This window comes from Scardinius erythrophthalmus (assembly GCF_964197995.2).
Source record: "Scardinius erythrophthalmus genome assembly, chromosome: 2".
Lineage (NCBI taxonomy): Eukaryota > Metazoa > Chordata > Actinopteri > Cypriniformes > Leuciscidae > Scardinius > Scardinius erythrophthalmus.
Window position 1 is genome coordinate 53,467,253 of NC_138222.1, and position 15,994 is coordinate 53,483,246.

At 37.4% G+C, this 15,994-nt stretch overlaps 2 protein-coding genes across 2 annotated transcripts in view; one reads left to right on the forward strand and one right to left on the reverse strand.

The window, feature by feature from the left end:
* Positions 1-754: 754 nt before the first annotated feature.
* htatip2 (HIV-1 Tat interactive protein 2) overlaps positions 755-15,994 on the forward strand; it is a 37,854-nt gene continuing 22,614 nt past the window's right edge. The window contains exons 1-3 of the mRNA XM_081355172.1: positions 755-844; positions 2,211-2,549; positions 2,997-3,137. Of these exons, the coding sequence (XP_081211298.1) occupies positions 3,091-3,137 (47 nt within the window). The 5' untranslated portion in view covers positions 755-844; positions 2,211-2,549; positions 2,997-3,090. The remainder of the gene's footprint in view (positions 845-2,210; positions 2,550-2,996; positions 3,138-15,994) is intronic.
* dbx1a (developing brain homeobox 1a) lies at positions 1,807-4,937 on the reverse strand (the record flags this gene model as incomplete). Its single annotated transcript, XM_081355160.1, has 4 exons — positions 1,807-2,484; positions 2,910-3,112; positions 4,384-4,485; positions 4,589-4,937. 4 exons carry the CDS (start codon positions 4,935-4,937, stop codon positions 2,179-2,181), a joined length of 960 nt encoding a protein of 319 aa, XP_081211286.1. The 3' UTR covers positions 1,807-2,178.

Here is a 15,994-nt window from a genome sequence, read left to right on the forward strand (position 1 = left end):
TTAGAGATACAATTTTATATTTACAGATCTACATTGTATCTAAGGGTCTAGAAAGCAGGTTAATGTACTGTATACAGATATATCTCATAAAATATGAGAGAGATTAAAGACACACTGTAACCATGGTTGGTTTTGGCCTCTAATGATGACAGTCGAGGAGTTTGGAAGTACAAAATCTCCTAAACAGCTGGAAATTCCAACTTGAGCAAATGTATACTTAATCTTCGCTTAATCATTTTCTTTGATTTGCATATTTAGCAATTCCATACCATGGATAGTGATCCGTTGGTTTTCTTTCCAGACCATTTTCACCTAGAAAAAGCTTTTCCAAATGGGTTCATCAACAAACATAAGGTAATTCTGAGGAGCCCGATTGAAAAAATAAAATAAACCTTTCAGTCAAATAATAAAAAAAGAAATTAAATACGGCTTTTGTCCCTTGTCATTCACATTTCCACCATATTTCCCCAAAGGAGGCAAAAAAAATCTTATTATCTCTTCCTCTTTAATAACTTGAGAAACTCTTTCACAGGTTGACCTTGCTCTATATGTTAAGGTGAAGTCTTTGTGTGTTATATATATATATAGCATAGCCTATTGGCATTAACCTACAAGAAAGTCCAGTGTAATTAAAATGTGGATATTTCTTAGGCAAAACTGCGGATAAAATTAGATAACGAAATCGGAAGCTTAGTATTTTAAGACAAAAAGTTCCATTCATGTATTTAGTTGTTCTGTCTTGTCAGTGACGTTTAGGCCAACCCGGAAGACTAATTCGCCACGCTTCCCTCCCTCGAGCTCGGAGATATGTAAATAATAGTGTTAAATGTATGGGGACAATAAGGTCAGTGGTTTGAATTCATTCACGTTTTGTTCTACTACAACTTAAGTGACCATATCCCCGGCTCAAACGTTAATTCTCGAAGAAACACAGGTTTTGTTCTACTATGCAACATGGCCTACGTGCGTGCCCATTTAATCCATGTTTTGGTGTAGGCCTAGTCATTAACTAAACAGATTAACTAAATATTAGATAAATATTTCTTCAGTGATAGGCCTGTAGCTTTTCAGTAGCGAGCTACATTTCGCAACAAGTAGCGGTAGAGATAAAATACTTAGTTACCGTGTTTATGTCACAATTGTAACTTTTGTCTAAGTAGTGTTAAACACTGTGAACAAGCAATAAAAAGTCTGCAAAGTTCGATTCGTTTTAGTGAATCGGTTCGCTCGGAAGGAACTGATTCGGATCTCTGTGCACGAGTCCTCGCGCGTCTTTTACCGAATTAGCCTATTTAAGTTAACTTAGGCCTATTCATGGATATTATTTCGTTTTGAATTTAATACAGTGATCTAATAGAGAACGTTTATGGGCTGTGGTTTAATGTGTTCTGTCTGTTTGATGCTGACATTCTAATTTAGATTTATTTAATCTTTCAAAAACTAATTTTTTTGAATGAATCATTAAAAAATTTATTTAAAAAATATCCAGTGAAATACCGTCTATGGCTAGTATTTGTATTAAAGTCCCTTGTTAATTTTGATTGTGCTTGTGGTCAAATTGAGGCCGCTTATCCAGGTCAGGATATTCAAAACGAATTACGTGTTATGAAAAAAAGATAAAAGAGGATAATATATAATATATATATATATTCGCATTTGAAACACAAATATTAAATATTGAAATCCAAAGGGACCTGTTGCGCAGGCCTATAGGTTATCTCTTGCCTATATTATTCCATGTTCATTTTTCCCCCTTTTGTAAATTATTCATAATTATTTTGTAATCAACTACCCAAAAAAAGAGATGAAATTTACAATTTATTTGCAAACCATACAAAACATTTTCAACATATACATATGCATACAATGTGGCACAAAGAGATAAATTCGTATAAATTATACATACGTCTACAACTTTAATAAAGAATCTAAAACTCAAAAATCTTGGTATAAAATATACATACAAAAATATTTGTACAAAACACTGTACAGTTCCTCCCAAAAAGCTGTGCGACACAGCAAAATCACTTTGCGAAGAATTTCCAAATAAGTAAATATATAGTGATGTGGAAAATATTTGCTACAAACAAAAGTGAAATTATACGCCAATAAAACCACAACATGGTTATTGCGTAAACTTGTGCTTGAATACAGACATTATACAGCCGATAAAGCTGCCTATGACACTGTTATTTCATCATCTGATTCAGAAAAGTCCGAGTGTTTGAATGAAATGCTGGAATCAGTGCTGTTTGAAAGTTCACGTCTCGGTGAAAGGCAGAAATGTGACGCGCGAGGGATGTCTCCGCAAGCGTCCTCTTCATCATCTTCATCCTCAGATGACTTTTTACCCACGTCGCTGAGATCTGGGTGAGGATTGGTTTTGGTCGGCAGGGTTTGTTCCCGGCATCCTCCTGAAGACAGCAGCTCCCTCTCCTTGGAGTTTCTCCATTTCATTCTCCGGTTCTGGAACCAAATTTTGACCTGTTTGAAGAGATGGGATTTTATCGTTAACAACTGAACTCAACAGAGAAGTTGAAATAATAAATGTATGAAATGTGTATAAATATTTTTGTAGTGCTGTAAAATCGATTAATCGCGACTAACATAAAAGTTTGTGTAGGCCTATCTAATGCGTGTGTGTGTGTGTGTGTGTGTGTGTGTGTGTGTGTGTGTGTTGAGAGAGAGCGAGAAATATATATATATATATATATATAAATATAATAGTAGTATAGGCTATAGTACACACATAGCTTATTATGTAAACAAACTCGAATGTTAGATGCGATTAATCGATTTGACATCTATATTTAAATGCAAGTTTAAACATAAATTAGGCCTATGTCAATAATATTATCTTTTTTTTTATTTAAATAATTAGATTAGTATTTTCCCGCCCTTATATTCACCTGTGAATCTTTAAGCCCGAGTTTCGAAGCGAGTTTTTTCCTGTCTGGCTTGCTGATATATTTCTGCTTTTGGAACATTTTCTCCAGAGCTTTGCGCTGCACATCAGAAAACACAGCCCGGCGGAGCATCCCTCTTCTGGGCTTCCCTCTCGCAGCAAGAGGCCAGGAAAAAGTTCCAGGGATGGGGACAACCGATGAAGGAGCTGTAACAAGAGACAAGTGCATAAGGTAAATAACGCATTCACGGACACATTCACCAGATTTCAAATAGTGTTATTTTGTTTCGCCCGTGAGGCTAAAAGTTAACTTTGCGTTACTAAGGGCAATTGGGTGTTGCTTTTCCCAGGGACAATCTGAAGTGCTGAATGATCAGGGAGAAAGAAATCTTTTCTTCATTATCATCTTTATGTAGAATTTATTCTCTTGAAATGTCTCTCCCTGTTTTGAGTGAAATGGCACGAGGTGACTAATTAGCACATGGGCCGGATCCACGCTGCATTGGTATGGTAAAAAGGCAGGGTATCCTTTTCTACGAGCCCCCCGGTGAAGGACAGAGGAGTTAATATACCGTGAACGGTAATTGTGTAGTAATGAACTGGCAGAGAAAAGACTCCGGACAAACGGCTAAGGCCATATATTATTGCCACAAAAGCAGATTTACACTTTCAAACTGAACGCAACTGCACGGCGGAATACTGATGACCGGGGACCACGTTTTTTGCCCTCAAATAATTTTCGTTAAATGAACACGAAAAGCAATTGAGAGCGCTCAAGTTGTTTTGTTAAGGTATTCAGCGCGCGCAGTGAAAAGAGTCGTGCTCTATTATCACGTGGCGTCTATAAAAGAATGGACTTTAAATATTTACTGCCTCAAAAGAGCATTTAAAGCTCGTATTTTAAGGAGCCCGTAGCCTATTTAGAGAGCACTTCCAAGCCGAAGTGTGACTCGCGCGCAATGAGCTGAAGTTGATGTTTGGCATCTTCAACTAGCCTGCATTTTCAACGGGTTTTGTCGGCGATTTTTTCCTGATTTCTCGCTCTCCATTCTACACACACATCTCTTGATATTGTTCTTTTGCAACTCTTTCCACAAACACCAATCACACTCTATGTGGTCTTGTGAGAATATTGAAACCGCTCAATGTCTCTTAATGGGCAAATTAGTCCATGACTGGTGAACGCCCCTCTGTCGCTGGTTAAAAGTCTATCTTTGGCGGGTTTGTGGGTGGTTTGCCCCGGAGGGAGATGACCAGATTGGTCATGGTGCTGACGGCATTGTTGGCAGTCAGCAGGCCGAAATGTTCCCTCACTGTGGGAAAGACCTGAGCCAATAGCGGCGAACTTAAAGATGAGAAGAACCTCACGTTGCAGTCGATTAACCTTAGTCTAACTCCTGTACATCTCTCTAGTACAGTGTTGACTGAATGCAAACCTCTTTAGTGGACTGTACAAGCATTTCAATCTGAATACTCACCGGGGAAGTATGAGGAACGGACGAAAGGGCAGAATGAACCATCAAAATAAGGCACAGGGAATCCTTTGGGATGCATGCCGTGAACGGAGAGGGGAGATGTGGCTAAAATAGAGAATCAAACAGAAGTTAGTGCTGTTTTTATTTATTTATTTTTACTTTAATTTGTCATAATCAGTGGAGATGTTGGGTCTATTTGAACACTCACCTTTCTTTGGTGACGGTGCCAGGATGGCACTAACCCCAAACTTGAGGTAGGTTGGATCCTTGCTAGAAACTGGCGTTTTTGGGGAGCAAGATCCACGTTTCTCCGTGATACTGGGGCTGACTCTGTCCAAAAGCCTGGAGGTATCCGGGATGGAGAGAGGTGTAGAAGTAGGAGGAGAGGCGCACGGCGAGCGCGCGTCTTGGTGCAGGTAAGCGCTGGGTCTGTGGATGCGCAGCAGGTCCTCCACTAGAAAGCTCGGGTGAGCTGGGAAAGGTGAATGCAACGGTGCTGCCGGACGCATAAATGCTGAATATATTGCAGAAGGTGCAATAACACTGGGGATCATCATTGTCCCGGCTATTTTATAGCGAAAATAAGACGATACGGTTACTCCTGTTAGTATTAGATAAGTCTCTTCTGCCAAGCTCTGGACTGAACGAAAGGCGATTTGCTTCTGGAGGTCTCCGTTTGGAAAGGGGCACTTTATATGTAGGCCCCTGTAAGGGTCCTTTGAGGACTGACAGCCACAACAATGAGACTCAATAAAGTCCTCCGCTTGAGTCCCATTGAATGAAGCCTCGGAGGTGCCTGATTGGTCCGATAGAGCAATTTATGATTGGATTAGACTTCATAAGATTTGAATGGCCAGGCCATGCCGTTTAACAAAGAAGATGTGGTCATACATTTTGCATATCGACCAACCATTTATTTATTTAGGGTATTTATTTACATAGCTTACATTATAAGCGAGTAGGCCTACAGAATAATTAAAAAACGCATTTTTTCTTTTTCTTTTTACAAATAACCTTAGTATAACTATATTTTAGCCTATTTTACAAAATGTACGACAAACAATGAGATTAAAATGATTTATTTATTTATAAAGGAGCATTGTTGTCGGATTCAAAGCCGTTACTAAGTATAAATCTATAATGCATTCTAAAAACAGACAGTGCTTATAGAGAGTCTTTAAAATATAAATAATACGGGCTAATCTAATGCTCTTTGGACAGTTCTTATCCTGTTTTATACCGTCCATTTGCCTGTCAGGAGCCTCCCGATAAAATCCCCATTTAATAATCATTTATGCTGTATACTTTTACTGAAATCCAATCTGGGCTCTGTCACGGAGTACAGCTTTAAATGGATTTGTGGTTGAATCGCCATGACAGATGTGTAAGATATATCCCCCCGTGTTTGAAACCGGGCAAGTCTTCATTCACTTTCTCCGGGGCCTCACTTTACACACGCCCGCGAGACGTGTGTGCTGCTCCGTTTGAACCGTGAACTGTCACCCTCAGCTGCTCGCGCCTCGCTTTCTTTTACCCTCACAAAGATCTCTGACACAAAAACACACCGATCTCTGTTTCTATAGACGACGAGGCTTATTCTGCCAGTTTAACCGCTTGAATAAAAGTGCATATGTGATTTGAAACGCATGCGTAAGAGGTGCATTTAAAGTCGTATTTAACTGATATGAGAGACTGGACACACGCAAGGTCTCTCCAGAGTTGATCACATGTTAGATTTGGTCCATGGGTAATTAAGACAAATGAATGTGATACTATATATATGTATATTTGCCCTTACCTATATATATAGGAAACTATAGAAAGTTTCATGAATTTGTAACACGCTTTATTGTTGAGGTTGCACTCTTTAAAGCATAAACTCTTTTTGAAGCACTCAAGCATGTGAGGTGGGCCCCTATATGCATCGCATATCTTATTTTCAATGTAGGCCTATTTATTTATTTACAACCCTCTGCTTTTCATCTTTATCATCCTTTCATCATTTTGTTACATTTTAACAATTCTCATAGGCCTATATGTCACATGCAACATTAAGGACGATATCAAATCAGCTAAATGGACATAAAAAATAAAGCTTCTCAATATCTTGCAGTAATATTTAGCATGCCTAACATGTTTCCTTTAATCAGTAGGATATTAATCTTTATTATCTGTGAGAATGTCCAAAACAAGATTTAGTTAACTTCTGGATATTTTTTTGCCGCACGCACGCACGCACGCACACACATGTTTACATTGGGATCTAATTAGTGTCTTCCCATAGACTTCTATTGTAGTTAAATTAAGCTAATTATAATTACTTTAGACCAACCTTATCCCTACAACAGCACTTTTAGCATCTTATGAAGTGAATACAGACATTATTTACTCTCTTTACAAAACAATTGTTTATTTAATGTATATACATCCGAAAAGAGTTTTGGTGTGAGTTGGCTAAATTTGTGGAGTGGTAATACCAGTAATTTTTTGTTTTTCGTAGTTTTTTAGAAACACACACAAACGCATTCTGTAAAAGTGATAAGGCAAATTAACAAAACAAAAAAAAATTTCCGTTATATTAATTTTTTTTTATAACTCCATATTTCTTTGCCTGGAAAATCCTTCTATTGTTGCGGACTAGCAGATGGTTAGCTGGAAACATGGCTTAGTCTCGATGACCGAAGCTAATTTCTAATAGCTGTGGAAGCTTGGCACATTTTTTTTCTTTTCGCAAAGGCTAAAAACAGCTGGTGGGATTTGATTAAACCCATTAAATGCACATTTCCAAGATATTATCCCCCTCCGGAACACCTCGACTTAAGTGCACACTTGAAAGATGAGCAGTTACGGTGCCGTCTATAGGTTCTTTACACAGTCCCCTTATTTCACAACAATATACTAAATAGATTAACTCACGCATTATCTGGCATCAATATTGCCTAGTTAAGAGAAGGGCTGAGTAAATATATTACACATGCATGAAGGGTTCTTTTGGGATAGTTTACTGGGTGTTGGGTCTGGCAGGTGGTTAACTGTTTACTCACTTTTTATTAGTTAAAGTTAAAACATTGGCTTAGACAAGCAGGAAGTCTTCCAGAAAATCCGTTTAGTTATCCATTTTAAATCCAGCAGAATTGCAGTTCTTTGAAATAAAATGTTAAGATACATATGTTGTATACATGCTTCATATATCACAGATAATCAGATGATATATGGGCCATTTCTGCCAAAGCATGATTTTTCTAAACGTTCAGAGGATTTGCATTACTAGAAAAATATATAGAAGTGCTGACAAGCATTAAATCGATATTAACTCTGCATTTAACATAACCCTACAAAAAGCACACATCCATTGAACAAAGCCTTTAGAAGGCCTGGTCTCGGTCCACCTGTTCTTTGATATGTCAGGCAGCCAAACCGCGTTTGGTCACAGCGGGGATTAGCGTTTTTTCTTTGCCCTTCAGTCTTGAACCCTCCATTGGTTGTCATCGTTCGACGTGTCTGCAGGTTTAGATGAAGAAAGGACTGGGATGGCAGAGACAATTTTTCTGAGACTATTAAATTCAGATGTCCCTCCTATTTGGCTGGGTGCATAACAGGTGCTGTTATAATCCTCTTAACATGGAGTTATTGTTCTCCAGACTCAAAAACAGGAACAAGCCAAGCTATTCACTGTTCTACAGGCCAGTTTTTAAATTTCAGTGACAGTTTAGGCCTTCTCTGAGGCAGATCTTTTGTGCAGAACTTTTGTCCATGACTGAATGCAAATTTAATTGCCCGTTGATGACAAAATGTCCCTGATAGAGTTTGACTTTGATTTACTTTTTGCATCATGCAACAACATAAATTTGAGCAACTCAGAAAGCACAGAAACAGTGGCTAGAGCACCTTTTTTGACTGAAAATGATCTTTTCACAAGTGATGCATACAGGTGAAACCCGAAAACGTAGAATATCGTGCAAAAGTTCATTTATTTCAGTAATTCAACTTGGTGAAACTAATATATTACATAGACTCATTACATGCAAAGTGATTTGAAATTATGGTTTACAGCTTATGAAAATTTCCACAATTTCTGAGATTTTGAATTTGGGGTTTTCATAAGCTGTAAGCCATAATCATCAAAATTATAACAAATAAAGGCTTGAAATATTTCACTTTGGATGTAATGAGTCTATATAATACATTAATTTCACCTTTTAAGTTGAATTACTGAAATAAATGAACTTTTGCACGATATTCAAATTTTTCGAGTTTCACCTGAATGTGCATGAGCAATGTGGTTTCAGCAATTCATATTTTATTCTCCTCTAATGATGTATATCTATTCCCAGCAGAATAACTGGAGGATTGATTTAAAAGACTGCATTTGCCATATTCATTTCAAACAGTTTGTGATTTTATCTTGTGAAGTGTGTCCATGTAGGTGGTAATGTTTGTGTGGATGTGTCAGTATGGATGAGGCCCAGGAGAAATAGAAAGTCATTTAAGTGGAGGACAGAGGGTCTCCAGTGCCTGTTGCCCGGTCTGCGCTGACACGTTTCTGTGCGCGTAATCGGATTTTGAGCGAGTGTGGTACTTATGTCAGTCTGCGTTTTGTCACAGCCACAGAGCGCTGACGGCCACAGTGCCTTAATCTCCCCTGCTTTACCTTCTAGAGGAAAACCCCCCCAGAAAACCTCATTTAATTCACATATAATTCTCACTGAAGCTCTGACGCATTAGCATAACAGCAGGAAAACGTTGCCTTTTCAGTGTTTTTGTGATTGTGTGCTTGTCTTCCTCTCTTATAAGGTTTAGTGTAGGTAATATATACCTGCTTAATAGTATATAGTATATGATCTATCTATCTATCTGACTGTCTATCTATATTTTTTAATGAAGACAGCACTTTTCAAGACAGCACTACAAGTAGTGAGCTCAGATATTCTTTTTGTATCTGCCATCAACTTTAATTTACATGCACCACGAGAGAATAAAAGTGCCAGGCTATTTTCAAATTATCTATAAAATTATATATTTTTCTTTTGTTTTCTTTTTTTCTTTTTTTGAATGGAAGAGGATATGAACTCTTGAACCAGGATACCGGCAATTTCAGGTTAAAAGCTGTGAGCCGTAATGAACCCTGCGGTCATCGCACTGAATCAGATTCCTGGGCAGGTACTTTAGTCAGGCAAACGGTACTTTAGTCAGGCAAACGGTACTAATGAGCTCTGACTGACTTTGCACTCGGGCACAGCAGTGGGCAGCCCCCTGATGGCAGGAACCAAGTGTGACCAAAGCTCTGCCTGCTTTAAAGCTAAACCGTCATTCATGTTCATGAAACTGGTCATGTGCACTGACATAAGTTTATATTGACTGAGCTGGTTACGCATCGCTTTAGTCATTGGCCTAAATGATTCAAGGGTTAAAAGACCATCGCTGATCATTACCATATGAGGATAGGCCTAAAAAAAACAAGTTCTTTGTTGACCTTAATTTTTACTGTCCTCTAGTCAGAAAGAAAAACTGGCCTACACACATATCATTACATGAATAAGGGATGAACTCTTGTTTTTCTTTCAAATGCATTTTACCCGGGCCAAAGTCAGACATTTTTGACATGCATATGTCACTTAAGAGCACTTGGGATGTTGAATTTGGACCATGTATTTTGTTCAGAGCTAAAAATGTCTGGCTCTAGTGACAGCTCATGAATGTTGAATTATTTAGTTGTTATTGTGACCCACTCCATAAGTCGCTTAATTGTATTTGTTTTTCAATTTCTGACATATCTGCTCTAATTACCAGGTTTAATTTGTCTCTTTCTGGGCTTTTTTTATCCACTTTGAACCAATTCAAAGAACTGAACCCCCCCCCCCCCCCCAAATCAACACCTCCTGGACCTCAAATCACCCCAAATACTTTCCCATTGGCATCTCTAAAAACACAGGAAAGGAGATTTCATGGAGCTTGAAATGCACAGAAGTTTGGAAGCAAAAGAGAGGGAGCGACCCTGATCTGAGACAGGCCATCTGATTGTTGTGTCACAGTTCAGTCTGGGAGGCAAACTTAGTTAACTTTATGAGGTGTATCCAGAGTTCTCATTGGACCAGCCAGAGCACTGTTGCACCACATCATGATGTGATGGCCTGTTAGAAACATTACAGTTGAGTTTACCAAAGCCATGCAAACAATATTTCTTCATGCTAAACGATCTGATTTCTGGCAAAATAGTCATGATACTTAAAGGTGCTGTATGTCATTTTTTGGTGTACTAAAGCATAAAAATACCATAATATTTACAGAGATTTAGGAAACATGCTAAGTTCAAATACTTGTTCCTCAAAAAGCAATGATACAGCCAGTTATTCTACTTTGAAAGGAGTTACGTGTCAGAATGTCTGTTTTTGTTTTGTTCCGTGTGATTCCGCCCACTGCCAATTTATCCAATCGTATTTCGACACCACAGGTTGCCATTTGCCAGAAAACACAGTGTTTTGCAGTCATGGAAGCCAGCAAACAAACTAGATCAGAGATAGCAGATTCTACCCGACCTTAAAAGCCTCGGCAATAAAAATAATGCAAATGTATACATTAGCTGATCCGCTTACAGTGTAAGATTCTTCGCTTTCCATTGTCAATTGTGCACTTTCATGTGACGTGTTCTCAATCTGGCAACCCGCGTGAACATCGAGTCCGAGCTTTCGATAATTTTAATTTGGACTGCAGTACCCATTTCAACCACTACCTGTCGAGTCCGTCAAGTCCGAGATTTCGATCAACCATTTCAACCACTACCAGTCGAGAACGTAGAGTCCGAGATTTCGATCATTTTAATTTGGACTGCAGTACCCATTTCAACCACTACCTGTCCATATGTCAGAAAAAAACAACAACTTTGAACAGATTTTTATTCTGAAGAATGCTAAACTTGCAACACAATGCTAGGATGTTTTGAGTGGTTGTTAGATGGTTGCCTACTGGCCCAAGTCAAAAGAGCCACCCCCGTGTTTCAGATTTTAATTTTATTGGCCCTTTTGTTGTTGTCCCGTTTTATTTATTGTTTAGAAAAATATTACCTCTCACCACCTCTCAACTTGCCGAAGGATAGTTCATCCAAATATGAAAATTCTGTCATCATTTACAGAATTAATTTTGGGGTGAAATATCCCATTAGTAGGTATCTTTAAACAGGCTCTCACAAGTCCTCAACTCAAGAATGAGCTGTAGTAATAGCGATGATTTTCTCATGATATTTCTAGCAGATTCTTTCAGCAGAGCATCTGTCTCCCTGTTCTTTGTGTATTCAGCCTCATTGAACAGATTTTAAAGGCTGTGTGTATGTGTGTGTGTGTGTGTGGCGTGGGGGGATCCTGGGGTTGTATCAAAGTATCCAAACACTTCCCTCCTTTTGCATAAGAATGTGAGCCTGGTGCCTCTGATTTCTCTGAAGATGCCCGTGGCACTGACATTTCTAATCCCTGAAATATTGTCCGGCCCGCCTGAATGGCAGTGCATCAGAGCGCAAGTGTAATTATTCTCTAATACGTCTGAGGCCATTGCGTGTTCTCACACATTTACTGAGAGGATTGAGAACAGCCTCTCTGTGGAGATGAATGGTGCTACACAAGAACAACCTGTTGCGCTCACATGCTACACACATTGCCTTTGTAAACTTTGTAAACCTGCATCTTTGAGCACTTTTAGATTGCAGTTCTTATAATGAAAGCGTGTTTTAAATGATTTTCTTAGTGCAGACCTGCATGCATGTGTGGTGTGAGCTTTCTGTTTCTTTGCACTTATAACCTTACTTGATTGAATGCAGATTTCCCTTCAGCATGACGTTTTGACACAGATATGTCTTTATGTCATTTTACACAGCAAAAGCGGCACACAGTCTGCATCTGACGTTGCATATATGAGTATTTTTTCAACTTGGGTGCTTTAATGTCCCAAGGATTTATTTTTATCAGATTTATTTATTTTTATTTTTTGTTTTGAAGAACACATAAACTGATGACAAAAATGATTTTTGGCCCTGATAATGTTTTTTTTAAGTTAGTGCATGTGATACGTGATGAAAATGACAAAAAAAAATAAGGTCACTTGTGAGCAGAACATTTTTATTTTATTTATTTTCCAATTGAGCTGTAATTTTGTTAAATTATGTAAAATATATTATTTTATTTTATTTAAAATAAACAATGCTAGCCTACAAAAAAAGTTTAGAATTGTTTTAAAAAGTTAAAATGTAATTTTGCACCACCATTATCTCCATCACAAATTTGTTTGGTTTTTTAAAAGAAATTAATTCTTGTATTCAGCAAGGATGCATTAAATTGATCAAAAGTAACAGTAAAGAGACATTTATAATGTTACAAATTATTCCAATTTCAAAGAAATGCTATTCTTTGGAACTTTCTATTCATTATAAAATCCTGGTTAAAAAAAAGCACATTCACAGTTTCAACAATAACGATAACAATAACCTTTATTTTAGTAGCGTTGTACTGATTTTTTCAAATAAATTCAGCCTTGATGAGTATAAGAGACTTCCTTCAAAAACATTATAAAATTGTAATAATAAATCTAACCTCAAAATTTGACCGGTAGTGTAAGTTGTGATGGCATAGCTGAAATGGCATTATGATGGGAATTTCCATTTCATCAAATCATCATATTAGAATGATGTCTGAAAGATCAAGTGACACTGAAGACTGAAGTAATGATGCTGAAAATTCAGCTTTTATCACAGGAATAAATTACACTTTACTTGTCACCAACTGTTTGGTTACAAACATTCTTCAAAATATCTTCCTTTTTTTTTACATGATTTTTTATGGGTTTGGAACAACTTGAGGGTGAGTAAATTCCTTTTTGGGTGAACTATCCCTTTAATGTATAGAAGTTCATGCTTTAAATTTAACATGAAATGATCAACAAAATAATGAATGATATTTATATTTATATTCGGCACAACATAATATAATTATTCACAAAGCTGATCTGTGTTTGTCCAGTGGCTTCTAGCTGTAATAGTAGCGAGATCTTATGTAAACAGCAGCACTGGAGGGGTTTTTAGAGCAGTTGGCCAGCCAACCCTTTTTCTTGAAGCACTCTCCTTTTTCCCTGGCCTCTGAACCCAATAATAAACCCAACACTGCCACAAAGAACCTCAGTTCATTAGACTGACACAGAGCCCTGAGGAGTCCTCAGCTGACTCCGGCCATTCTTCCGCACAGACTCTCCCTCAAGTGGAAACTAATGACAGTGAGCCGGTCCTGATTAGACAAAAGAAGACGGCTTTAAATTGGCTTCTCTCTCCCATTATAGAGCACACCATCATTGTGTCTAATGGGATCCCTCCACTGACACCAGGAGTGTGAGTAGAGGATTTCCAACATGCAAGTCAATTGTGGCCCTCATCAGACTGAGGTTGTTGATTGGAATTGTTCAGGGGTTAATCTAGAGGAGAAGAGCATGATGGGAAAGTGAAGTTTCTAATTAAGGCCAGTCATTACCTCTATGCACACTCTCTCAGGCTTTAGTGCTGCACAAGTGTGCTAAAATAGATTTGAAGTTGGGCTTTATTCAGCACAGACACTGCAAACGTTCTTCTTCTAATTGAAAATTCCAAGATGCTGAGAGTAGGACAGTTGCATCTTACATCTGTTGAGTGCGTTAACATGCAACAATATGCTGATCACATCTGATAACTTGAAATAATCTTTGTTTCACTAATTTTGGTGCTCAAATGCAGGCAGGATAAAGGTGTTTACATGCGGAATGAAATTGGGGTGAAGTGCAAAAATAGTGCCCTCACCCAATAAACTGTTGGGTTTTTAGCCAAAGATTTGACTTTTTTTCTCTAATTTCCTTTGAAATTGGATTAGCTATTATGTTAAGGCTGGAATACATCTGCCCAGATTTATGAGTCGATGATAATTGCCAAAAGTCAGAGCCAGTCTGCAGATTTTGGACAGTCTAGCCACTTTTAAAAATAAAGCTTCTATATTGGCATCAATGGTTCCATGAAGAACCTTTAACATCCATGAAACCTTTCCATTGCACGCATTCATACAAGGTTATTTATAGTGTGTAAAGTTTCTTTAGATTTTTTAAATGTTCTCCACACTAGGTTCTGTTTACTGGAATGTTCGTCTTCTATCGCATCACTGCGAAAACTCCCTTTTGCAACCTTTATTTTTAAGTTAAGGGGGTTGAGGGTGGCCAGGGTGTTAGGGTATTCTCAGAGTTTTTAAGTCCTTATGATATTCTGGTTTCTAAATCTAGCTCAGGCACTTCCATCAGTGTAAAGGCCCGTTCACATCAAGAATGATAACTATAAAGATAACTATATTAGTGCCTGTCCACACCAGTGGACAATAATGTTCTGTTTATTTTAAGCATGCATGCACTGCACTTATGAATTTAATTGAAATGCAGTTAAAAATGAATGCAGTTTTAAGCATGCGCTGTGTATTTATGAATTATAACTATACTGTAAGTGGCCTGTAATGTCTAAGTAGAGCATTTAAAAGAACTCCTACCACTTCGTTTCATGTTTGGTGTAAACATTTCTTAGCCATATTTTTTCACCGTTAGTTTGTTTTTTCCAAACCTTTAGTGATAAAATGCAGATGACCCAGAACTGTAACTAGGAGTTGAGGATGGAAATTTAAAGAATGCATCTTCTACATTTCCTCTTCGGTGTATTTTATGGTCATCTCTTAACCTTCTGGTGCTGTTCGTCATTTTTGACCAAATTTTTAATGTTTAGTTGTTTGTTTGTTTGTTTTTTAAATTTTTGACTTCATCGGAATGGTACGAAACTTGTAAACGCACACAAAAAATATATCATGGACATGATTCAAAAAGGTTAAATGGTCCTGAAAAAAGTCACGCTTGTATTGTTCGCAGTCAAAAATGACCACTTTGAAATGAATGGGAGACGAATTTCATCTATTGGAGACGTTTGGTACTGCGCCCAAACAAAGTCTTACTAAAAGCTCATTTTTTGAGATATCAACTTCAAATTTGGAACACAGCTTGTTTAGATTTATGGCTTTGATTTTCTCACAGTTTTAGAGTAACATATTTTGGAAAATACATATTTCATATAAAAATTGAAAATGGTATTTTTGTGCATTTTTCAAGTTCACTTTTTTAAAACTTTTTTTCACCTCAGCAATCATCTGCCAAGTGTCGTTTTTAAAAAGAGACCAAACTTTAGTCTGTGCTCCAAAGCATTCAAGATTTATGACCGTTTAAGTTGGAAATTGAATTTTCCATGCTCAAAAAGTAAATAAATGGATTAACTACTGCATAAATATAATTAAGAACCAAAAAATCCCCTAAAAATTCACAATTAAATAAATAAAATATAAAATAATTAAATACATAAAATATTATCCACCTAAAATATAGTACAATCATTTAATTGAAAAGAAATGTGGTCCTTTTTGACACGCGAACAGTACCAGAGGGTTAGACATTTTGTTCTCAAACTGTCAAAGGTCTTCGTACTATACATAATGATTTGAAAAACATTGGTCTCAGAACATCCTTTTGAATGAAACATGCCTTTAAAGAAATAACTAATCACAGTTTGTGTGCATGGCGCTTTACTTTC